The sequence below is a fragment of the Bombina bombina genome, chromosome 1, assembly GCF_027579735.1.
Source record: "Bombina bombina isolate aBomBom1 chromosome 1, aBomBom1.pri, whole genome shotgun sequence".
NCBI lineage: Eukaryota > Metazoa > Chordata > Amphibia > Anura > Bombinatoridae > Bombina > Bombina bombina.
Window position 1 is genome coordinate 1195252536 of NC_069499.1, and position 27284 is coordinate 1195279819.

Here is a 27284-nt window from a genome sequence, read left to right on the forward strand (position 1 = left end):
GTAGGTCTCATTTGAGTGGGAAGATATACATTTTGTGTGGCACATCATATGAACCTTCGATGTGGACACAGTAATTAGTATAAGCAAATAGAAAGGACTTAAAATAATATTAGGGAATGGTTTGATATGATCTTTCTGAACAGGTTAGATTAACTGAGCTGTCTGTCAGAACTGATTAGAAGAGGTAACTGAGTTTACTGCATGAAGTTTTGTTTGATCTTGGGCATAGGCGGATCTGAGCCTGTGTTCCTTTATTTGCATAAACTCAAAGAACAATTTACCTATATTTAAAGCATTGTGGTCCCCAAAAACCACCAATCTGCTCAAATATTTTTCAGGGAAAATGTGGTGACATCCTGTCAATAAAGAAAGGCAGTCTGAGGTAAAGGAGGAAATAAAAGATGGAAGTACACTTTCTATGGTGGTTAAAGAAGGAAAAAGTATTAAAAAGTAACACATTTTCAGCCAGTTCCATCATACATTTTGCAGCATTATGGGTTTAGTGTTCTCTATGTTTAGCAACCTCTACATTCTAAGCAATCTCTGCACACTGGAAAACTACCCATGTAATAAGGAAAAACACTTTCATAACATTATTTAATCGAGTATGATGGATCACGTTTAAAATGTTAAAGGGTCACTCAAGTCAAAATTAGACTTTCATGATTCAGATAGAGCATGCAATTTTAAACAACTTCCCAATTTACTTTCATTAACCAAATGTGCAGTCTTTTTATATTTACACTTTTTGGGTCACCAGCTCCTACTGAGCATGTGCAAGAACTCACAGAATATACGTATATGCATTTGTGATTGGCTGATGGCTGTCACATGATACGTATATGCGTTTGTGATTGGCTGATGGCTGTCAAATGATACAGGAGGAGTGGAAATAGACATAACTTTGAAAGTAGTCAGAAAAAAATAATCTACTTCTCATTTGAAGTTCAGACTAAGTGCTATTGTATTGTCTTTGTATCATGCATTTGTTTATTATGCAAATCTACTGTATTTAGTGGTCCTTTAAATAAAACCATGTCAATGAAACCATATAATTTTCTGTTTTTCACTATAGACTATAAAACCAAAAGACATATCTAATTTTTAAATAATTTGTAATGTAGAATATGTCTGTTGAAGAAGATGAAAGCTTATTTTTCCATCACTGTTGTATATAGAATTCAAAACTTTGAAACCTTATAGTGTTTGGGGTTACTCTATATTGTATATTCATATTCACATATTCATAGCTGGCTAGGGTCACACAAGCTGTCTCATTGGTTAGATAATGACCACCAACCACATTGTCTCTTTTGGACCATATCACATGCTTTATTTCAGCAATCAAAATAATTAAAAACATCTCAAATTATTATACAATTACAAAACAGGTACAGATCCTTTTTCAGTTTAAACCCCATGGCATCGCTGTCTAGATTTTCAGTTGGACAAAGAAAGAAAACAAGTATTGGGGGGGGGGGGGGGGGAGAAAAGTGATGAAGGCATGATGGAGACAAAGAGAAAAGAATGAAGCACAACAAGAATTTGAGAATGGAACAAACACAGACAGGATGTTATCATCCTGTGTTCACGGGAAAGAAAGTAGGGAGGAGAGCAAAATCTAAAAATAGCACCTAAAAATCCTCAAGTGTTTAAGGAATATACAAGGTTAGGAAATCCCTTCTAATGTTGAGTTTAGCACCGTTGTTTGAAGGTATCTTGAAGGAAATAATATGAAGAAGCAGCGAGACGTTAGCACCAATGTAATGGGAAAGACAGTGAGGTAGCCTCCAAAAAAACAAGAAATCTCTACACTGCACCACTAATAAAATAGATGATGTCATCCTTTTTACAAGAATTTCCGACTCAATAAAGTAGAAGACTCTCAGTATGAAAAGGATCAACATGAAAGATAGACTTCACAAATGAATGGAAAAGACATCAGAAGACACTCAAACCCAGAGGACAAACCCAACTATTTCATGGTTCCAAAACACTCTCCACACACCTTCAATTTAAATTTTTTTCATATTTATTTTTTTGCCACCTGAACAAATGAAAACAAAAAATGTTTAAAAAAGGTGCATTACATGAAATGATTTGGTTTACTCCTCTTCTACTCGGGAAACTTTAAGTTTATTCATCCCGCACTGTCATTTCAGATCTAGGGATAGCTGAAATTTAAGGACTTTCCTGTTCTTTTTTTTCTCTCAGATGTTTCTTCTATAAGGTCCTTGGATGGCCAATTCATATATACATGGGCACTGTAGGTGGGACAGAAGGGAATCTTCCTCCCGTGAACACAAAATACACACACACAGGCGTGGTCTGTCCTTTGAGAGATGTTCTTCAAAGCATGACTATCGGTTTGTATTTTCGTGTAATGCTTGCGGAAACAAAAAGAGTTTTAGAGATGAGAAGAACAACAATTTCAAGTCCACATGAGATAGTCTCCTGTCCTGGTATTTGTGTTTTGTTTGTTTTATACGAAGCAGACTGGGCCGATGTCAATTCCGAATTCCTGGTCTGCGGCTCCAATATCCATGGGTGCCACGTCAGTGATGGGTAAGCGTGATGTTTTCGTTGTCTTGTATTCAATGACAGTCTTGCCCCATTCTCCTGTATGTTGCTGTGAAAGTAAAACAGACATTGAATGACCAAATCATAACACCATAACTGTGTGCTGTCAAAACTGGTGGCTCAACTATGGACAAAGCAGTTCATTTACAACAAAATGCCTTTAATTTTTACACAGCTTTCAAAAGTTTCCCCTGTTAAACTACATAATCAATTTATTTTTAAATTTGTCTTAATCCCTCTAAATGCAATATTTAGTAGAAAGGTACCCAATTTGATGTGACACTTACCGTGCAGCCATCTTCAGTGACACCATAGGTGAATCGGCTGTTGCCCTCAGCTCTAATTTCAATCTCATTTGATCCTTGCAGGAGCAGGGCCTTCTTCAAGTTGCCAGTAGCCTGATCCATGTAAGCAACGCTGTTCTTGCAGTGGTAGGTGATGCTCTGAGAGGCTTCAGTGGCCATGAGACGGAGGAAGGTGAGTTGGATAGCAACATCAGCTGGGTCAGATCCCTCACTTCCATATTCGAACTGTTGAAAAGAGAATATAGTCACTTGTATGAATCAAATTCTTCTATTGATGATTCCTCTTTCACACAGTACTAGCTAATTTCTCAAAATTGATCAGCAGGGTATAATTGTATGTGATTATTTTTTTAAGCATTAAAAGCTAAGTAAAATGTTTAGTTTTGTGTCATTAGTGTTGAAAAATGTTTCTGTGGTATCTGTTCACAAATATTATATTTTTGTATGGCATCAAGAGGTACGAACAGTACTTCCATCTTAATCAATATATACTATATGTAATAGTCCAAATATAACCTGCCCTAACCTGGAATCCATCGCTCATTGCCTCGCCAAACCAGACATGTTTCTTCTCGCGTGGGTTCTTGCTGCTGTACCAGTTCTTCTGTGGAATGCTGCTCTGAGTGGGGTTGACACAGGTCTGTCCAGTCTCCATGTTACAATAGACTTTGATGGCATCGAGGTTGCAGCCTTGGTTGGGATCAATCCAGTATTCACCTAGTGTAATGTTGAAGAAGAATGTAAATAAAATGGGAAACAATACAAAAGTAGGGAGGATAAAAACACAACTTTGAGGGATAAAATAATGAACATATAGGTACTAGAGTAAAATGGTTCTTCTCTGCCATAGCTTAAACACCATTCTTACCGCTCTTCCAGTCAGAGTGGCACATCTTCAGGTCACGGCAGGTGCGGGCTGGGTTCTTTCTGGTGCCTTCAGGACTCTGGATGTTCTCAATCTGTTTGCTCAGGCTCTTGAGTGTAGTATCTACTTCAATGTCACGGTCACGCATTACATTGGCATCATCAGCACGGTAGAAACGGCCATCAGATTTCTCCTGAGGAGGCTGGGGCATGAAGCTGAAGTCAAATCCACCACTTGGAGGGCCAGGAGGACCTGGAGGACCAGGAGGACCAGGGGGACCCTAAAAAATTGACAAAGAAAGGTAATTAAATATATATCAAGACAAGACTGACAACTACAAAGAGAATTAAATGAAATGAAAAACTGTTGTGTAGAGTCTATTTAAACACAGTGGGCGATTAGGAAGGAGGAAAACACTTCAGAGAAGTTAGAAATAAATTGTCTATAATAAAGAGTCACTGCAATAAGTAATGAGAGATAGAAGTTAGGCATTTTGACAAAGACTGGTGATACTTACAGCAGGTCCAACATCACCAGTACGACCACGTGGACCAGGAGGACCAACTGGACCAGGGAGGCCATTGGAACCATCTTTACCAGGAGAGCCAGAAGATCCAGGAGGACCCTATGATGAGGAAATCACAGAATGAGTTTTCAATATCGAAATGTTATTAGCAATTAGATTTGCTGCATTATCAAAATTGGTCTTTTGATGAATGGACAGGTTGCAATGCATTGGAAATCTGTGCCTAGAGAACTGGTTAAAGTGTAAGATCATGGTGTCAATGGGTAATAATGTATATATACTAATGTGCATTAAGGTGCAAAGTGATACTTACTCTTGGACCAGCAGGGCCAGAAGCACCAGATGGACCTTGTTCACCAGAATGACCCTGTAATAAGCAAGGATTTTACAATTAGGTAAAGGTGACTGTATAACATAACATCAGATTCAAAACAGGTGACTACTGAAATATACACTGTACTCACAGTTGAAAGATAATGGGATAGGAAAACTGTTAAAGGATGGGATGATTATATATATATACATATATATATATATATATATATATATATATATATATATATATATTTATTTATATATATTTAGATTTAAAGATTCAATAAAATATAAAAAAAATGGGGAGATGTTTCAATGGCCTATATTTCTTTCTTTCTTAACTGTTCTGTAGTACTTACAGGGGTACCAGGTGGTCCGGGAAGTCCGTTAAATCCTCTGTGTCCCTTCATGCCTCTCTCACCCTGTTCTCCAGCTTCACCCTTGTCACCACGTGGGCCTTGAGGTCCCTATTAAAAGAGATATTGTGTCTAGCAAGAGAATAAAATAGAGAGGGCAACTGATATCCCAAAATGTATAAAAGGTACTTACAGAAGGACCGCGAGCACCAGCAGGACCAGAGGGACCAGCAGGACCAGAGGGACCCTGAGAGAAAGAAAAAAGATATGTCAAAGATACAATTACAATATTTGACTTGATAGTGACAATAATACCTAATTAGGTTTTTTCACACCTGATCCTCATAAAGAGTTTACAAAAACTACTGAAAGTAAACAGTACTGTGGGATTATATTATGGATTAAGTTCTTTCATGTTAAAGGCTAATACCAGGGTTTACTATAACATTCTACTTAAAAAAAAGCAGAATGAAAAACCAAACAAAAAAAATGCAGACAAAAAGCTACCTGGGTTTTAATGGAATTCTTTTCAAATAGAAAGGTCCAAAGATGACAAGCCTTATAACAAGTCTAATGGTTATATATCTCAACAATTATGGTTTCTGGTTAACCTAATCACTATATATTTCTTAACAGTAATGATAAACCTGCTAGTAATTAATTAAACTTAATTTATTGTTTTCTAAACCCTCAACTTGGATTGCAAATGTCAAGATACAATGTGCCAGGCAAGTAAAATTCATCCGTTCATCTCTAAAGAGAATGGTATACTTACAGTTTCACCACGATCTCCATTCTTTCCAGCAGGGCCAACTGGGCCAGGAGCACCAGGGGCACCAGGAGCGCCAGGAGGACCAGCAGGTCCACTCTCACCACGATCACCCTATAAAAGAAAACAATGGATTGGATGAGATGGCTTGCAATGCAGCATACCGAGATACACTATAAGCTTAAGTAAAGTCTGTTGGTACATACCTTGGGTCCAGCACCACCATCACGACCGGGAGCACCTTCAGAGCCAGGAGAACCCTGAACAGAGATGGGTCAGTATTAGTAACATAATAAAGGATTTTATAATTAATACTAGATGTATTAAAGTTTGGTTTAAAACTGCTTTTTGGAGACTTCTCAGGTCTGTAAAATTTCTTGTATAAATACATTCACTTCATTTCTGAGTTCAAAGGTGTGAATACTCGTTTGCAATTATTAGGAAATTAATGCATTATCTTGTATTTTGTTTTATAGGTTGGGGATTTAATTGTAATTAACTACCTAAGATATTATAAAAAAAACATTAAAAAATTTCATTCAAAGCAAAATAAGAACTAAATTCTCATTTTATTGAGTACTGTATACATCTTAGGTATTTTGCCTAAAACGGATTTAGCACCAGACAAACTTAGTGCAGTTTAACTAGTATCTGTTTTTTTAACAAGTTACTAAGTACATTGCAATTTGACCTGTATTTGTATTGTAAATAAGAGCTTTTACCAGTGCTGGATGCCTATATGTTAAGCCTAGCCATTCCTTGCAAGAACTCTCTTTCCCCAGAGCCCCATTACCCTATACATCTTACATCTATATGAAGAGCTTGCATCATTCAGGGAATATTAGGGTAACTTTTTTACTTTAGATTTTTGGGAGGACTACATTTGCAAGATTTTGGAAATGCTAGTTTGGCAGACTAAGTGAACTTTAATTAGTCATCGCCAGTACCGGTAGTCATAAGCCCATTTAATGGAAACTAATATTGTGGAACTAGTATATTATGCTAGGTGCTTCAAAATTATGGCCTACAGAACATAATCACATCTGGAAAAGCAATTTAAGGTGAAACAATTATATCATGCAGACATAATAATGGCATTTTAAATAATTTTAACTAAAATAGATGCATGCAAAGTATTGTGGCCTTAAAGAAAGGCAGTTTTGGTTTTTCCCCTTTTCAAGTGAAGTCCTTATATAGGGATTTGATCTTCACAAATGACTCTCTACTTTCTGGGGATATGGCCATACAAATCTGGGTTAGAGACCTCTCTATTCTCCTTCCTGCAGGTTATTCATTGTGTCACCTAAACATTCTCCTTTGTGCACCTGGTTACATTACTCAGGTCTATTACTTGGGTCACCTACCTCACGACCAGCTTCTCCAGGGGGTCCACCTAAGCCTGGTGGGCCAGAAGGACCAGGGGGACCACGTTCACCACTGGGACCGGAAGGACCTTGTTTGCCAGGCTCACCCTAAAAAATAAAGGAATATACTCTTTACTAGTGAGGAAAGGGGAAGAGTCCTGTAAAGGATCTATGTGGCATTGTGTAATATAGGTGAATGTTCATTCATTTTAGTGCTGTGGAATATAAATGTGATGTAACAACCCTAGATGGGCTACTTTTATATTATTTTTATAAAAGATGATCAAAGCATTAGTTTTACTAGATGAGATTATTAATATTGCCATGCTCTGATATTTGAAAAATAAATTCATTTTTTTTTATTAAGGCCTTCATTAATGTGTCATCTTACTTATGTAAGTGATTGTATTTTAACTGTAAACTGTGTTGTTTTATGTCCTGAGGGGCTTAGGGCATATTTCAAGTGATTATTACTCACAGTTGGTCCGGGAAGACCTGGGAATCCTCTTTCTCCTCTCTGTCCTGGAAGACCAACCACACCACGCTGTCCAGCAATACCTTGAGGTCCGGGAGTACCGGGAGGACCCTGTTCCAGGGGAAAAAACAATTATAATTGGATATCTGTATAAAGGAATAGCATCTAGCTAAAATATTTGGAATTAGTACTCCAGGTAAAACAGATTTCAAATTAACATATATTTATAATCAAAGATAAAAAAATTTTTTAAAAAAAGCTAAAACAAACTGTCTTGCTATCTGTCTTGTTGAGCACAAATGTGTTTGCCTGCTTGAGACCAATATTATCAGTATAAAGATTCTAGGCATCTGGTTATATGGCTCTTATAAGTAATGTTGGATTAGAATTTGAAGAAGTACTTACAGGAGGACCATCACCACCAGGAGAACCTTTCTCTCCAGAAGGTCCTGGAGGTCCAGAAGCACCAGGCTCACCAGGGCGACCAGCTGGGCCAGTCTCACCACGAGGTCCCTTTTGTCCTTCCTTTCCAGATGGTCCACCGGGGCCAGGGGGTCCAGCATTGCCCTAATTAGAAAGAAGAGGGGATGCTTTGAGAAACTAGATACAGAAGAGTTGATTTGCTTTGAGATGATATTATATATGGGGAATTGCATATATGTGTGCTAGTTCTACTAAGTAAAATAAATAAATAAGCTTCACTGGGAAAGATCCATAAAGGTCAAAACATATGTTTTTGGGTTTCTTTTAAAAATCCAGTTTTGTATGAGATTAGGTTGATATGCTACTGGAAAGTTGCCCATGTTAAAGTGCATAGGTGGGATAAAAGAGGATGCATTCTGTGTAAGCATAACCATATAGGACAAGATATTACAGCTAAGTACATTTCCAGTTGAACAGTTCTCACTTCTTGTTTAGAAAGACTTAAACTGTATAAATATATGTTATATACATCTAATATTAATTGTATATGAGTGAATTAAACAGATATTTTACATGTCAGCATTTGATAAGTGAGTTTAAGATATACTTACAGAGGGGCCAGGGGGTCCAACTCTTCCAGCAGCTCCAGGGAAACCAGTTGCACCCTACAAAAAAAGTGATCAAGATCATTTATAACTTGTGCTTTGCCACAGTCATAATGTTTTGTTAAAACTAGCTACTCATTGGTTAATCTGACTGCATCACTTATGGACAGTTTCTAGTGCAATGACCATGAAGCAATACAGAGGAAGTTCATACTTACAGGGGGTCCAGCAGGGCCACGAGCACCTTTAGGTCCAGGAGCACCAAGAGAGCCCTAAAAATGGATAATAATAATAATGGAAAATTGGTTATTATAAAAATTAGCACCCCAAAATAACACATTAAGGGCTAGATTATGAGTGGAGCACTATTTATCAGTATAAATATACACAGATACATATAGGAATTGCTATTTAAAATACTTAGAAAATATTCCCCTATGTGAAAAACATTGGAATGTGAAATATATTTACAATACATACACAGTTAAACACTTTATTAATTATGAATATTGCATAAATAATCCAGCTACTTGACTGTAAAAGGGTTCCAATGCACTTATATATATGCCTATATTAAATAAATAAGAATGCATAACAGTAACGGTAACACTTACAGCAGGGCCAGGAGCACCAGTGGGTCCAGAAGGGCCAGGAGGACCAGCATCACCTTTTTGACCAGCATCACCTGGTTCACCCTTGGCACCAGGTTGACCATCAGTACCCTAAATGAAGAGAGATTGAAGGGCATGTGAGCTCAAGAATAACCAGATTTACACTGTTCATTTGATAATGTTCAGATCCCTCTAGTAGTGCACCAGATCCCTCTAGTGCACCAGATTCCTCTAGTAGTGCACCAGATCCCTCTAGTAGTGCAACAGATCCCTCTAGTGGTGTTAATATTTGCCTTGGCTTTGTCCATCTGCTTTAAAAGTTGTTCTATAGAAGAGGGCATTACAAATGTGTATCTTACTTGCTAAGACACAGCATGATATCTATTTATTAAGCATAAATTCTAAAATATTTTAACAAAGTACTAGAACTTTAAGGTGGATGCAAAGTAAGTTAAACTCTTCAGATGGGATAATGATTATAGTTATGTTATGCTTTTAAAATTATTCTAAATTTCTGTGAATAACAATTAAGGTCTAAGAGATAACAACATATATATGAATACTTACAGGGGGACCAGCAAATCCAGCAGGACCAGGGGGACCAGGTTCACCACGCTCGCCCTATGAGAGAAAAAATAAAAATGATTTTAAATTATCAGCTTTTGATAGGGACAGAAAATTTGAAGAGGGTAAATGTATTCTGATCACTTACGGGAGCACCACGAGCGCCAGTTGGACCAGCAGGGCCGGAGGGGCCAGCTTCACCCTGTAAAGAAAGAGAGCATAGTATATGCATTATGTAAGTTAAGGCTGAAACAAAGCCAGTCAGGAGGTTAGAGTTTGTGAGATTGGACTATAAGTGAAAATTAGTTCAGTAGCTGTTTTTGAGATGGCAGATTTGTTAGGCTGTACACCAAATGAGGCCAAAGTCTGACCTCTGAAGCACAAGTGAATACAATTATTTAATTAATATGAGACCCATGTAAAGGAATTATAGTAATTTAATAAACTGTAGCATGTATATTATTGCATACTACTGGGTTACCTCTGTTGAGTAGGTCTGCTACTGCTTAGAATATGTTCTAATGCTGCAATATTTTTGGACTGAAGTGCCTTTTTTGATTATGAAAAGTATTTGTGATTATAATGCTAAAGGCTAAAAGTATGGTTATGAGGTAAAATTACTGAACAGTCTAGAGCCTGGTCTTTGAAGTTGGAGCTAGTGATGCTGAGGTACTGCAAGCTTGTGATCTGAACTGAATAATGCAGGTACTGTATGGCCTATTCTCTCAAAAAGTTGTTTGTTAATGCGTAAGATCTAAGTTGGAAGAGCATTAGTCCTAGTTCTTACCTTGTCACCAGGAGAGCCAGATGGGCCAGGAGGACCAATAGGGCCAGTCAGACCTCTTACACCATCTTTGCCAGGAGCACCATCACTTCCCTTAGGTCCTTGGTCACCCTTGGTAAAAGAAAAGTTGAGACATGGGTTACTCAGATGTGATCCCAAAACAAAGAAAGAAAAAAAGGAAATGACCTCAATATAAAATAAAAATGAATGATGAAAAACGTAACACTAGAGTAAGCTAATGGCTGATAGTGTCATAGGTATGACATGTAAAGTACAGATATGGAATATACCTTGGCACTGACTCTGCAAGGAGCACAAATTGGCACTTACTCTGTCACCCTTTGCACCAGGAAGACCAGCAGCGCCACGTTCACCTGGCATTCCCTGCAGGCCGGGAGGTCCTTGGCCACCAGGAGACCCGGGAGCACCAGCTTCACCCTAAAATAGGGAAATAAAAGTAAAATTAGACAGACTGCAAATTTTCCTAGTCTACCCCAGAGTTTTTATTGTTTAAAAAGATAGATAATCCCTTTATTACCCATTCCCATTTTGCATAAACAACACTGTTAAATTAATATACTTTTTAACTCTGTGATTACCTTGTATCTAAGCCTCTGCAGACTGCCCCCTTATTTCAGTTCTTTGACAGACTTGCATGTTAGCCAATCAGTGCTGTCTCATAAGTAACTCCACGGGAGTAAGCACAATGTTATCTATATGGAACACATGAACTAGCACTGTCTAGCTGTGAAAAACTGTCATATGCACTGAGATAAGAGGCGGCCTTCAAGGGCTTAGGAATAAGCATATGAGCCTACCTAGGTTTAGCTTTCAACAAAGAATACCAAGAAAACAAAGCAAATTTAATTATAAAAGTAGATTGTAAAGTTGCATTACTAATAGGAGGTCTCAGATTCAATTGGTTCTCTAGACGCTATGAATATAAAATTCTGCATAAAGTGATACCAAAGGCAAAATTAAGCTTTCATTATTCAGACAAATCATGCAGTTTTAAGAGACTTTCCAATGTACTTTTATTATCAAATCATGTTCAGTCTTTTGATATTCACACTTTCTGAAGCACCAGGTAATATTGAGCATGCGCAAGAGTTCACAGCCTATACATTTTGGAAATGTGAAATTTGTCGGAAAGAAAATCTGCTACTCAATTAAAAGTTAGACTAAGTGCTATGGCATTGTCTTTTTATTGTGCACTGGCTGATTATGTAACTCTGGTGTATTTATTGGTCCTTTAAATGGTGATAAAATCTAGGACAATCTGTTTTAATGAATCATAGTTTTCGTATGCTACAAAGCCTTATATGACAGTTTATTATGTGACTATAAATGTTAATACAAATCATAGATGCTAAGGCCTAATTCATATTTATAACTGTTCGTATGAATATGAGATAAATTACAGATTATCATTTGTAGCATCTTTTTATAAATCTGTGCATAGGAGCTAACTATAAAATGCTTTAAACAGCTTTGTAACCATTACATCTTAAAGAGTATAAATGGTTTGATTTAGATTTAGGCCTCTGTACAGATTAAGGTCTGTAAAATGAACAGATTTAACTGGGCACCAAACAATAATACAGTTTTATGACACCCCAATTATATTTAACCTATTGAAGTACCTGATTCTCATCTTGAACTCACCTTAGCACCATCGTTACCAGGAGCACCATTAGAACCGCGAGGTCCCTGTGGGCCAGGAGGACCTTGGGCACCGCGTTCACCAGGGAAACCTCTCTCACCCTATAAGTGGAGAAAAAAGGTATAATGGATAAGACATAATAATAAGGAAAACTAGGTCAAAGGACTAGAAAGAGGTGAGTATAAAGCAGATGCCCTATATTAGAGGATAAGTTAGAAAGTTTATGCAGGTTTTAAATATACCTTTTAAGAATTTTATATTAAAGGTACATGAGGTCCTTTAAAAAGAGCATCTATAGTGTATGGGCAATATTTTACTTAGATGAGGCCATTAGACTGAAAGATGATACCATGGCATCCTCGCATACTATCCATACATATTATAAGCTAAACAGCACAAATTGCACATGGCTACTTGTTTGTTTAGAATATATATATATTATGCTATATATATATATGTGGTATCAGTTACTTACTCTTCCACCAGATGGGCCAGGGGGTCCAACATCACCAGGAACACCCTGTAACAAGAAAAGTCACTGTCAGCATCAACACAACTGAACGAACAAGTGCTAGCTTTGATAGCAAGCAGTCAGAGTAGGCTTCAATAGTGCAAACTGGAAAGGACCATGCTGTGATGATTATTCTTTTATATGTGTCTAAAGATATATGCTTAATATTACTATTTAATCCCAACCACCAATAAAAGATTTTTGCCCTATTCTTTCTGCTGTCATTGCTATTCCTCTTACCTGTTCACCGGGCTTTCCACTCTCACCAGCGGGACCTGGGGGACCGGGAAGACCCTGTAAAAGAACAGTTGATGTTATATGATTTATACATTGTAGTCAGATACAGGTGCATTGCTATATGGCAACATATGATCCATCAGTCAGCATCTACTAACCTGGAATCCAGGGGGACCACCGGGACCTTGTTCACCTCTCTCACCAGCAGGACCCTAACGGACAACAAGGGGATCAGTCACCAAACTAATCCATACATAAAAATCAAGTAATTGTCACTAAATTAGGATATTAATACTTACAGCGGGGCCAGGAGGACCTTGAGCACCAGCTTCACCATCTTTACCAGGAAGTCCCTGATAGGTAAAAGAAAGACAGAAGGCGTTAAAGGGATGTACAGGATATGGCAACTCTGGGAAATCTGAATATGGTTTTCTTGTTAAATGGTTTAAACTGCCTACCCATAAGTGGCAATTGCATTTCAGTATAATAAAAAGGGGGAGATTTCCTTTTAAAAAAAATAAGTTTCTTTTTCATTGAGTGAATCAAGATGCAAAAAGTGAGCTTTTACAATAATTGAGATTTCCTTCTAATGAATATGACTATTTTCCAGTGAGTTTGTATCTTGAAATGAGTAAGACTCACTCCAGACATTTGATGGGCCTGTATGTAATATTACACAAAAATAGTTACCTAAATTTTAACACCACTTACCCACCAAAAATGTATATTACACCTTACCCTCATAGCAGTTTCTCTTTTAACTCGTCCTATTTATTAGTAAATACATATTGGTAGTATAGTGCTATACTATAGTACAGTATTACACTCGACCATGTATAAGCTCCAGATAAACTTGTCTGACATCCCCTAGTTGCTAGGATGATAGAGAATAGCCTATTGTTCATAATACTCACAGTAGCACCAGGGGGACCAGCAACTCCTCTCTCACCAGGCTTTCCGGGTTCACCCTGTGGAAGGAACAGGGAGATGTGATACAAAGGTAAGCCATGCCATAGAGTGGCCAATGGTAATTAGAAGAGAGGTAGCAGTATTCTAATTTAGGAATATACTTGTATTAACACAATTAATTAATAACTTTATATACAGCAGAAAACTAATCAAAGCATTAGCTGGTTTAATATTAACTTCCTATAAATAAATCTACAAATTGTTGGTACTTACAGCAGCTCCTTTAGGACCAGGGAATCCCATGACACCAGATTGGCCTCTGGCACCAGGTGGGCCAGGGGGTCCAGGGCGACCATCTTGACCAGGAGCACCCTATGTGGTGAAAAAAATTGTCAGACCATTTATTAAACCACATAGATGGAAAGACAAGTGTAAGTAAAGCATATTGAAGGCAACTTACAGCAGGGCCAGTCTTGCCATCGGAACCAGGGCTACCTGGGCTACCAGTCAGACCCTAGAAAAAAAGAGAATAGAATAAGCAAAGTTTACTATGCAGACTTGCCACCATTCCATAAAAATAAACAAGACACATAATAATTAATCTCCTAGAGAAACAATCAGCAAGAAAATCTAGATAATTATTGTGGGCTAGATTTCCGGTCAGCTTCTAAACAAGGTTTGCTAGGTAATCAATTCAAATCCTAATAAGATTGACTATATAACCAATAAGCATCCCAGAATGGTGAACTAGATAATCAGTCCAAATCCTAATAGGGTTGACTATATAACTAGATATAACTGCATTCTGGTGTGCTAGATAACCACTTAGCATCCTAGCATGGTGGACTAGATAATCAGTTAGCATCCCAGCAAGGTGGACTAGATAAACAGTCAGCATTCCAATAATGCAGACTAGAGAGCTAGTCGCCATATCAGTAAGTTAAGCTAGACAATCAGTTACCTTTCTGGAAAGTTAACTAACAAGCCATTCATCAACTCACTAGGGTGGATTACATAATAATATGCAGGACTAGATAACATCTAAGCAGAAAACACTTGATATCTGGTCAGCAACCTGGCAAGAAGTAAAAGCTAAGAAGACATCAGTCCAGCAAAGAGGACTATGCAGTCAGTCAGCATCCCAGCAAAATAGATTAAAAAGCAAGATAAATGAGATAATCTCCAAGCATTACAATATAGTTGTCAATTTATGGCAACAGAAATGGACTAAAAGTCATCCTATTTTGTTTACTTAGATGCCAAGTTAATATTTAATTGAAGATGATCAGGGTATCTAAAGAAATATAGGAATTTCCACCATTACATCTTTTAATCACTTCTAATGATATTTACTGCCATTAATTATTTACTTGTCTAGCATTTACCATTTTTTGTTACTCAATACTTCTGTTATGATCCAAACCCCTTGTAACTTTTTTCCCAATAAAAAGCTACCTCTTACCTTAGCACCAGGAAGTCCAGGCTCACCAGGGCGGCCAGATTCACCAGCAGATCCTTTGGGACCAGCAGGGCCAACGGGACCGCGTTCTCCAGGGGGACCCTTGTTTGGGGCAGAAACAAATCTAGTTTTATATCAGTTCACCTCAGTCAGTCATGCCCTTCTATTATATTGGAGGGCATAATTCTTACCTTGGGTCCAGATGCACCATCAGAGCCAGGGAAACCACGGCTGCCAGGAGATCCCTATACAAAAAAAGATCAAGCAAGGTGTTATAAAGTGTGAGAATATTTAAAGGGCCACTAAATTCAAAATTAAAGTTTCATGATTCTGATAAAGCATGCAATTTAAAAAAACAACAACAAAAAACAAACTTTCAAATATACATCCATTTTTGATTGGCTGATAGCTGTCACATGATGCAGAAGAGGGAATAGATTAACTTTGAAATTTGCCAGAAAATATTTTAAGGCTCATTTCAAATCCAAAGAAAGTTCTATTGCATTGTCTTTTTTATTGTGTATTTGTCAGTTATTCAAATCTACTGTATTTATTGGTCCTTTAAGGGTGATGGTGAAAGAAAGGGGCAAGCATTTTATCAGCTGTTAAGTGTATGTCGAGAACATTTTAGGGCAGAGAAACCCAGCAAACAATATGACTCACTGCTTTCTGTTTGGAGTTTATAGTTATTTAAGGTACTTCTGATATATTGATAAAAGCTTAGTTTTTATTCTTTTAGGTGGAATATCCGTGCATGTAGGCTGTAATGCTTCTAAAATTGCATCCTTTTAAATTATTAAGGAGTCAATTAAAATCTATTAGATAAACTTATCTAATGATTATCAACAAATCACAATTAAAGTCTATGGGGATATTTGTAGAAGATAATTTGATACAATTGTGATCAATCCTTAAATGTTTTATAATTATTTATTTTGTCTACATACATTAAAAGCACATTGGTCAAAATTTAGCTATAAGGTTAAACAGAGAAATATTAACATCTAAAATGACTAGTTGCTAGAGGGTTTTGACAAAACAATGGAATTCCATGTCATACTGGAGTAAGACAGACCAAAAAAATAGTTTGATGAAGCCACTAGGGTGTATGTCTGACCAGAACTTTCTATCTCACAGTGCCTAATGCATGGCCTAAATCTTTAATAGGGAATTGAAAACTATGGTGGTTTATATAGAAGTATAGAGATGCAAATATCCATATAATATAATTAAAATATTAAGGCCTTCAGGTGGAAAATTTGTTTCTAGATAAAAAGGTTGTGATAGCAGAACATGGTAGAATGTGATGTTTAGCTAATTAGACATAAGTGCTAAAAATGGCCAGGACTTGAGTTTCTTTTAAAAACATGAAAGATGACCAAATACAGTAGGCCATATATATAATTTTTTAAAGGAAGTTTTTAGGTCACTTACACGTTCACCAGCGGGTCCAGGTGGTCCAGATGGGCCAGGTTCTCCACGAGATCCTCTCTTGCCTTCTTCACCAGGGGGGCCTGGGGGGCCTTGAACACCACCTGGGCCCTAAAGATGAAAAATATTGTAAGAAATAAGGAGAAAGTAGAGAGTTTGTACAACTAAACAGGAATATATATTGCATACTTACAGGTTCTCCCTTGGCACCAGGCTCACCCTTGTTTCCTTGAGCACCGGGTTCACCCTAAACAGGAAGGCAAAACATAATGTCAACTTTTGTGACACTCATACTACTTCAACTTCAATAGTGGCTATATGTCTACTAATGGTACACATTTGTGTACTACCACATTAAACACAACTATATTTAGGTGTGTTCATGCAAGTTTAAGTATTCATCCACTTCAAACTTTACAAGATGAATTATCTTCTACAATCATCATAATGGTGGAAACTTATGCACAGTATTGGTTACTATTTTGAACTGTAAATGATTTCACTAAAACACTCACATTGTTACCCTTGGGACCAGGAGGACCACCAGCACCTTGAGGTCCGGGAGCGCCACGGGCACCAGGGAATCCAGGAGCGCCAGCAATACCAGGAGAACCCTACAAGAGATAAAGTAGAAAGCTGTGTAGGCAAGAAGGATTTACTTTGAAGAGTAGGGTAGGACATTTTAAATACAGAAAAGCTAAATGGGACATCTAGTGGAGGAGGTTGGGATAGCAAAATGATAGTACCAGCTAAAGGTGGAAACAACTACAGTGTGGAAAATAAAAAGGAAAAAAGTGCTAGTTTACATTTTATTATAAAAATAAATTCTAATCTGAGAGATACTTACAGTTGCACCCTTGCCACCAGGTTGACCATCAGTACCAGGATTTCCCTGTAATGCAAAAGAAGAATTCAATAATGATGTCTAGCATATGATGATACATATGCAAGAGACAAGAATGTGGTTATCAATGACACTTACAGAAGGACCAGCAGGGCCAGCTTGTCCAGGAGCACCAGGTTCACCACGAGCACCTTGGGGACCATCAGAACCGCGAGATCCTTGGGGACCAGCATCACCCTATAGTAGAACAGAAGTGCCATGGTTAAAAGAAAATGGAGGACTCATTGGTTCTACCATCTAATAATGAAAAATACTATATTTCATAAAATGATACAATATTTAATCACTGATATTGTGAAATGATAAGCAAGACAGATTTGTAATAACTGATGTATGCTACTTTAGACTGCTTTGCAAAAGTTGTAGTTCACTATTTTTAAATAAATCTTTCTTAGAGGTAGTGGCTCCCAGATTTTCAGTGGCTCCAACTTGCTCAAAATAGAAAAGTGATTTTTATTCAGAATGCTGGGACACCTTGATGTGTCACACAGATGAGGATGACATTTTTAGTAACAAACAATGTGTAGCATTATTGTAGCACTGGATTATTACTTCCCAGTTAATTAAGCAGATTGACATATGTGTCTGCATCATTAATAGAGAGCCACAGACCCTGGTCCATTGTCATCTGTTATCTTGTTGGCTTCCTACACTAGAAGGAGGTATCTAAAATTGTTTAAGTGTCTCACCTTGGGGCCAACACCACCAGGGAAGCCAGGGGGGCCAGTGGGACCAGTGGAACCCTATAGAAAGAGGGGAAAAAGAGAAGTCCATAAATATCAAGAATATATTAAATAAAGTCAACAAATATGGAGTATTAACTATGAATGAGAACTTTTTTTACTTCGTAGAAGGCTAACATATATGTATTTAATCTAACAATTGATTAAATTACCCCCTATATACCAATGTGATTAAAAATGATGTATACTTACAGGGGGACCAGCAGCGCCAGGAGAACCATCATTACCACGAGCACCCTAAAGAAGAGAGGGAAGAAAATTATTAATTAACAAATGGTGGATATCTGCTAAGACAAAATGTCCTTAGAGCTGGATCAGATGTCTCTAAGTATAACTTTAGGGGTCTACTTACAGCAGGGCCAGGGGGGCCAGGACGACCTCTCTCACCAGAAAGACCACGTGGACCCTAAGAAAATAAAATGAAAATAAAAATTGAACACTTGATATATGATAGTTTTCCATATGTACATATCACTCACTAGCTTTTATCCCTTGCTTGCTATGATTACATATGGTATATGGATCACACTATTATCGTTTTATTGGTTCTCTGTTTTATACTAGTGTATACTAGTATAGTATATTTTAACTTCCAACCATGCACACCCTTACTTAAACTGATTCCTTATTAGGCACACAGCTTACTGTATCTATTGTCACTCTGGTAATTACATTAAACCGCACAATTTCAATGCATATAAACAACTGCAGTTAGTATCACCCATTATATGCACCAAAGTTTGCCACTGTTCACCTGCACATCTGTATCCACTAGCCTTTTAAGCAATTAAAGTAATTTATACACTAAACTCACCACTTGTCCAGGAGCGCCATTCTCACCAGGAGCACCAGGTTCACCCTATAAGAGGGAGAAATTAAAGAAGGTCAACAACATGTCTAAGGTCCCAAAGAATACAAGGTTAACTCCACTTCTTCTATAGTTAGGACTTACCTTAGGGCCAGCAGGGCCAGTGTCACCCTTAGCACCATCCAAACCGTTGAAACCCTAGGGGGAGGAAAGAGCAGTAGAAGGTGAGTTCACTGTGCAATTATATTGGAAGTCTGACCACCAATAAGGCTGAGATTACTGCTGTGGAACTCACTCTGTGTCCCTTCATGCCTGGAAGACCAGCAGTTCCTGGAAGACCACGGGCACCCTAAAAATATAAGAAAGGTATTCAATAAAATAAGGAACAACAAATATTCAATTAAGATCACTATGCTGGGTAATCAAATAAACTTTAATTATTGTACAGAGCCTAATGCATCAGTGACCTAAATGGCTAATGTAAATGTAATGCTAAAGCTGTGGTTATCAGCAACATTTTGCTTTCTAAGTATGTAGCACAGTTCACATAATAATGAGTCTATTCATAACTCCATTATGTACAGCCAACTTAATACAGAATGTATATATCTTGCAATATACCTTAGTTTAATAGTCTTACCTGAGGTCCAGGGGGTCCACGCTCACCGGGGCGGCCTGGTTTGCCAGCTTCACCCTTTTGAAAGAAAAAATAAATAATTCAGAATATAGATCTGATTAATAGAGCAAGTAAACATCATCAACTTTCACTACTCCCAGAATCCTCTATGTTACCAGGACCAACATTTATTAAATAGAAGAAATTAATTTAATTATTTTAAAAGACAGGGAATGGAGAAAGACGCATCATGCAGCGAGCTATGACTCAGCATGTTAATGTTTGTTAAATTAAATATAAGGGCAAATAAAGGAAATGGAGGTTACTTGGAAAATTTAAGAGAACTGAAAAAAATAGTAGACAATCAAGTCATTTATATACAAATATTACAAAAATGTATACAGTAGATTTAGATAAAATTTGGAAAAGGATGGAGAGATAAATAATGTTAAAATGGAAAAATATAGGATTGTATTCCAAGCTAACATCACATTATCGTTTTTTTTTTTTTTAAATGGTTTATTGAGCTATACATTCTGAATTGTGGAAGTGAGTTGGAATATGTAGTAGTTTACCATGAATATCTAGCTTAGCTAATATTTGGAGGTAAACCACTGAACATGATTGGCTCCTACTTACATCATCACCGTTCTTTCCTGAGGGTCCTGGAGGGCCACGGGGTCCCATAGCACCCTGAAAAAAAAGGACAAAACTCAATACTCCTATATAGAAGGAATTTCATAAAAGTTTAAGTAGACCCCTACTCAGTTAAATAGATTAACAAGAAAACATGATATTATACTGAGGTGTAATACAGAAGGCCTAAATAACATGTCCATTTTACTACTAATAATGGGGGTGATATAAGTAAATACACACTCTAAACAAGACCTAACAGATTGGAGCATAAGTCATAGACGAAGCTTATGAACTTAAATGTGGTGCTACCAATTAAAATTAAATATTGTCAGTCTGTGAGACAATACAGCACATTTGTTATCCTGATTTTATATAACTTAGTAACCGTTGCCAGGTTACAGATGTGCCAGAAAAGAAATTGCAAATAGGACTAATATTTGAAGCTGAGGCAACAGCCTGATGTCATCTTGATCTTTACTCAAATTGTGTGTATTGTATCATCATGAGTTTGACTCATCTTGTGTGCATGTTTGTCAAATGTTGCTCTGTGGTCCAAGGCTTTCTTTTAGCACTATGTAGAACTGAACACAATATTTCTACTTACAGCAGCACCGGGTTCACCAGGTTCACCAGGGGGTCCTTGGAAGCCTTGAGGTCCCTAAAGTAGCAAAGAGAAAAGGAAGTTCAGTTCTTCTGTATTACCGCACCTGCATACTGCGCTACAATATTGCCACACCTGCATAATACATTATAATATTATCACATCTATGTATTACACTACAATATTACCACACCTGCATAATACACTACCATATTACCACACCTGTATATTACACAACAATATTACCACACCTGCATAATACACTACCATATTACCACACATTACCATATTATCACACTTGTATATTACTTTACCATGTTATTATACTTGCATAATACACAACCATATTTTAACACCTATATATTACACTACCATATTACCATACCTGCATAATAAACTACCATATTATCACACCTGCATGTTACACTAGCACATTACTAAACCTGCATACTCAAATAACCACATCTGCATAATTGCCACGCCAGTCGTATGACCATATACACATAAAACATCACCACACTTACAATATTGCCACACTTGGTATACATTATCACACTTCATGTGACTTTAATACAATACAACAAATGGATTCTACATTTTATCAGTAGGTTATCAGTTTACCTCACCTGCATGATGTTTTACTACATTACTACATCTGCATAATACCCTATCACATTACAGTTGGAGACATGAATAGAAAAGGAAAGCAATATTGTTTTTTTTAATCTTATCTTGAGAAATAAGAAAGAAGGAACTTACAGATGATCCAGAAGGGCCAGGTGGACCACGGGGACCCATTGGGCCCTATAACAAGAAAGAAGAATCAGATTAGATGAAATTTAGATTATTCAGTTTACCCAGAAATGCTCTTCTTCTTTAATTTGCTAGTCAGTAAATAAAAATCAGTGATCAGAACCTACCTAAAATTATTCTTAAATGCCACTTACTGCAATTCTTAATATTAGTTGAGATATTTGTATTTTTATGGACATTTTAGCATAGGAGCACATTTTTGTAGACTATTCTCTTATCCACAATTCATTGCACAGTATACAAGCTTATAGAAACAGTAGATAATGTAGCAAATTAACTAGATATAACTTTTACTCAGCCCTGAGTTTATAGACTACCAATACAAGTTCTATTGTTTACAATGAAGGACCTTTAGCTCATGTTCTTACCATAGGGCCGGGCATGGAGACACCAGCAGACTTCTCATCATAACCATAAGACATTTGAGGAGCAAAGTTCTGCACAAGAGAGAAAGTATTAGTTGGGTGAGGATTAGGCCTTCCATTATGCCGCACAAGTGAGAAAGCCTCGTTAGAAGCAAATGGCACAAGAGGACACTTACTCCGCCAAGACCAGGTGGGCCAGGGGGGCCAGGGGGGCCAGGAAGACCAGGCTGTCCGGGAATGCCATCTCTGCCAGGTGGGCCAGTAAGTCCCTGAGGAGCAAAAATGTTAAGGTTACATCCAAATTGAATGTATATATAAATATATTAGAAATTTTAGAATGTAATCTAAGCAAGTCTAAGGGCAGGCTGACCCTTCCCTGAAGCAAGGTAAACAACACATGAAATGTTTGTTGAAAAGGTTAGAGGTCAAACTAACTCTAAAGGAAATGCACATACAGTAACTACAGTAACATAAAACAAAAGGTATGGAACATATCTATATACATTGTATGGCATATCTGACATTCTGATTTATAAAAGCACCATGTTTGTATAACTTGCCAGATGAGTAGCTATTTTATTTGTTTTCTATAACTAAGTTAAAGTGACAGAAAACCAAAAAAAATTATTTCATGATTCAGATAGAACCTACAATTTTAAACAATTTTCATATTTACTTCTATTATAAAATTGTCATCATTTTCTTGTTATCCTTTGGTGAAAAGCAGGAAAGTAAGTTTAGGAATGTGCATGTGTCTAAAGCACTATATGGCAGCATTTATGCAAAATGTTATATATTAGCCAGAGCACTAGATGGCAGCACTATTTCCTGTTATGTAGTTCTCCAGACATGTGCACGCTACCTATCTAGATATCTCTTCAACAAAGAATAACAAGAGAACAAAGCACATTTGATCATAGAAGTAAATTGGAAACTTTTTTAAAAACTATTCTCTATCTAAATCATGAAAGACAATGTTTGCAGTTCATGTCCCTTTAAATGGAAAATAAGCCATCTACAAGATGACTTGGATAAATATCTCATAAATTACAGAGATAAATCTAACTTATGTCACCTAATATATGCAATAAACCTAATTCATACATCTTAACTAAATGGTATTAACTAAAGCTTCAAGTCAGATATAAATGATGGAACAATTCCTGCTTCACACAACTTTTTTGTAGTGAGATAGAACAAATCAGGCAGACTTACCCTGTCACCCCTTGGACCAGTATCTCCCTTGGGTCCCTGTAAACAAAAATGAAATCTAAGAACCTAGTACATGTATTGACATGTAGTAATGCAGGCCACAATGTCTGCTATGCATATGAAATGTTTATGATGGTGCTTACCTCAACTCCAGTCACTTCTTGAGGTGCTGCAGGGAGACAATGAGACAATGGTTACAATCAATGTGTACTTGGCGTGTACATAAATGCGACCATATCATGATATATTATGTGTTACTAGTTTTGCATATAATTGCATTATGTTATATATTACTAGGTTTGCATATAATTGAATTATGTTATATATTATTAGTTTTGCATATAATTGCATTATTTTATATATTACTAGGTTTGCATATAATTGCATTATGTTATATATTACTAGGTTTGCATATGATTGCATTATTTTATATATTACTAGGTTTGCATATGATTGCATTATGTTATATATTATTAGTTTTGCATATAATTGCATTATGTTATATATTACTAGGTTTGCATATGATTGCATTGTTATATATTACTAGGTTTGCATATGATTGCATAATGTTATATATTACTAGATTTGCATATAATTGCATTATGTTATATATTACTAGGTTTGCATATAATTGCATTATGTTATATATTACTAGGTTTGCATATAATTGCATTATGTTATATATTACTAGGTTTGCATATAATTGCATTATGTTATATATTACTAGGTTTGCATATAATTGCATTATGTTATATATTACTATGTTTGCATATGATTGCATTATGTTATATATTACTAGGTTTGCATATAATTGCATTATGTTATATATTACTAGGTTTGCATATAATTGCATTAAAGTAAAGAAATTATTTCCCCCAGATGGTGGCAGCAGTGTACTCACTAATAATATTGATAGTACTTTTAAGGGGTTGCCTATTTTTTATATTTACCATAGTCTGGGCACACTGGGCAGCATTCATTGAATGGGATTTCTGGATTGGGGCAGTCTGTATCCTCGCAGATCACATCATCGCACAGAATGCTTCCGCTGTCGCAGACGCAGATCTGGCAGGGCTCTGGTTTCCAAACATCTCGGTCATTATACTTAACACCACCCTGTACGCACTGGGTAGAAAGTACTGTATGAGAAAGGGGGGAAAAAAGGGAAAAAGTGTTAATGAGGCCTTGCACTTAAAACCCAATAAAAATAGCAATCACAGCTGTTTTAATTAATATGCTTAAAGATTTCTAATTATTTATGAGCAAATACATATTTGAGAGAATTTAGCTTCACATATACACACATGCATTTATATTATCAAAGTACATTTTTTGAGTGCTGAATGTGTTTATTGTTGAAGGATATTATGTGCAGCCAAAGAAAACATATTTTCTAAAAATCCTTTTTATAGCATAAAAGCTAATATCCCACTGTGAATGAATCGGCTATCTGCAAGGCTATAAAGGAACGGGGTAAGAAATCACAGCAGAGATGTCATACCCCAGCTGGGTCTTTTTTAAACTTTTGCAGCAACATCTGCTTTTAAGGGAGAATGAAGGCAAAAGAAAAAAAAATATCATCTGGTTCCCATCAGCTGGGATCGGTGACAAGGGCTGAAGCTGCCAAAATCCTGAGGGAAGGAGGAGGAGGGAAAAAGAACTAAATATTTTGGAAGTGTCCAAACTTTTCCAGGCTACAATCTCTTCCAAGTCCAAGTGCATCATTATTGTAGCTACATGAGGGACAAAAGGGGGAAATAATGCAGGGTTGAGGTCAGAGACTAGGCAGGAGGAGGAGGAATCTGAGAAGGTGAGAATGTTATGGGTGGGAGCAGAGCCTGGTGGTGTAAACTTGCAAAGGAGGGGTTCATTGCCTATGCTGCTTATGGTCTGCAGGATGGGACACGCTCAGGTACTAATGGAATGCTCAGGAGGGCTTTTTCCAGGATAACTGACAACTACTTTTAATGCTACAAGCCACAGAATATAGCCCCAAGCAAAATCACTGATCCTACCCAAAGCCTAAACTTGTAGACTTAATTATTAGAAACAGGAACCCAGAGGGGAGGGTTGTTGCTTTTTCTTTTTCCCCTACACGTACATCAAAATACAATCAGATAGCTATTGTTTTTGTGTTCCACACCTCAGATCTAAGCAATGTCACTTTTCAATATAAGGTAGCTCAATTTATTGTTAGAAAAATATATATACATACACAGAGACACACATATATATTATCTAATATATATATATGTGTGTGTGCGTGTGCGCGTATATGTATGCATGTGTGTGTGTGTGTGTGCGTGTGTGTATGTATACATATATACATATATATATATATATATATACATATATATATATATATATATATATATATATATACACACGCACACACATGCATACATACACAGGCACAGTCACACAAAGTGAAATGTGCATATTAAAAAAAACCATTTGCACTGGAAGTGCAAGCACACTTTTGACCAGAGGGAGGCAGCAGTGTAGCCAGTCTGGACCAGTATGCTAAGTGAGCATCCCAAGACTTCAGTGCTTGAAGCTATGGCTAGACTTGTAGACTTTTTTTTTTTATTCTGGAATCTGTTAAACATTTCCCCTATGAATCATCAGCTTAACATTTTTTATTATCCAATCCCCCACCTGATGGCTTTAACAGATTGTAATGAAATCCATATGGCTACAACCGCATGAAATAAACACAATCGTGAGATAATATGTTTTCAATAAAAACACCCACATGAAATCATACAGGAAAGGGAGATGGGGGGGGTAGAATATTCCCACCCCCTTTTAATTTAGTACCTTTACCCCAACCTGCTCCCATCACCTCTTAAAAATACTGACCTACATATTGCTCAAATACCCAATAGTTTGTGCAATCCTATCACACCATTGCTTTAAAAACAATAATTTGCAATATCTACATGGCAGTTAGTACCAAGAAAAAAACCATTGTAATGTACAGTGTGCAAGATATATTGCAACTACATATACTGTGCTATCCTACAGAATAGGCTAAACATGACTTTACTACTTAGGATTATACATACTATGTTAGAGACTTAAGTGTGAAGTTAGTGTTGCTAATTACAGCCCATTTAAAAGGGTAATACAGGTGGTTAGAAACTGATTAAAACAACGATGACAATAGCAATGTATAAAGTGGTCTACTTACCATCTTCCTCTCCTTGACATCTTGCTAATACGATTGTTGCTGCTATAAGGAGCAGTGTCCGTGTATCCACAAAGCTGAACATGTCTAAATATTAGACATGTAGACTCTCTGTGGTCCTTTCTGTCTTCTCAGATGCCAATCATACAGGGCTGGGTTTTTTAGTGGTATAGTTCCAGTGCAGACCCCAGCAGAAACTTCCTACTGTTTCTCAGCTGGATGGGATCCCCTTTTATATTCATCCACTACTCCAGAGAGGTGGGGTCCTCTGATCTTTCTCTCCCCCTTTTTTTTTAGCTTGAAAAAAAAACACTGGTCCAGCCCTTTAACCAATACCAAAAGTCATACACAGCCTAACACAAGAAAAAAAACTTTTAACAAAGCCAACCCCTCCCTGTGCATAGAAGCACTTTGCACTTAGAACAGCTTTAGAAGCCTCAGAGAAAAGACATTCTTTATTGTAACTGAACTCCACAGAACAAAAAAAGGAGCACTAGAGATTTTTGGATTCTCTGCATTGATGAGTAGTTAATATGTTCATAATAATGCATAATTAAAAAAATACTTTTGATAAGTTTTCATTTTATTTTGTCTTATATGGATGTTTTATACCATACAAGTTACATATATATTATTACTAA

At 36.9% G+C, this 27284-nt stretch overlaps 1 protein-coding gene across 1 annotated transcript; it reads right to left on the bottom strand.

The window, feature by feature from the left end:
- Positions 1–2009: 2009 nt before the first annotated feature.
- COL1A1 (collagen type I alpha 1 chain) lies at positions 2010–26844 on the bottom strand. Its single transcript, XM_053700102.1, has 51 exons — positions 26647–26844; positions 24404–24592; positions 23597–23622; positions 23457–23492; positions 22418–22510; positions 22245–22313; positions 21823–21867; positions 21067–21120; positions 20463–20516; positions 19848–19901; positions 19503–19556; positions 19352–19405; positions 19214–19258; positions 18752–18805; positions 18592–18636; positions 18346–18399; positions 17735–17833; positions 17600–17644; positions 17268–17366; positions 16946–16999; positions 16756–16863; positions 15513–15566; positions 15325–15423; positions 14323–14376; positions 14136–14234; positions 13868–13921; positions 13253–13306; positions 13112–13165; positions 12957–13010; positions 12681–12725; positions 12208–12306; positions 10873–10980; positions 10546–10653; positions 9907–9960; positions 9762–9815; positions 9198–9305; positions 8802–8855; positions 8590–8643; positions 7961–8122; positions 7559–7666; positions 7081–7188; positions 5923–5976; positions 5723–5830; positions 5141–5194; positions 4951–5058; positions 4590–4643; positions 4268–4375; positions 3754–4030; positions 3412–3602; positions 2868–3110; positions 2010–2629 (listed from the first exon to the last, which is right to left on the bottom strand). Exons 1-51 carry the CDS (start codon positions 26726–26728, stop codon positions 2483–2485), a joined length of 4341 nt encoding a protein of 1446 aa, XP_053556077.1. The 5' UTR covers positions 26729–26844; the 3' UTR covers positions 2010–2482.
- Between the last annotated feature and the right edge of the window lie 440 nt (positions 26845–27284).

Excerpts from the sequence above, each read along its gene's own strand:
- COL1A1 (XM_053700102.1), bottom strand. The coding sequence starts at position 26,728 with ATGTTCAGCTTTGTGGATACACGGACACTGCTCCTTATAGCAGCAACA. Across the intron at positions 20,517-21,066 it reads CTGGTGAACCCGGTGCTGCT|GGTGCTATGGGACCCCGTGG; the intron begins GTAAGTAGAAAT and ends CTTTTTTTTCAG. Across the intron at positions 19,406-19,502 it reads CAGGCATGAAGGGACACAGA|GGTTTCAACGGTTTGGATGG; the intron begins GTGAGTTCCACA and ends TCCTCCCCCTAG.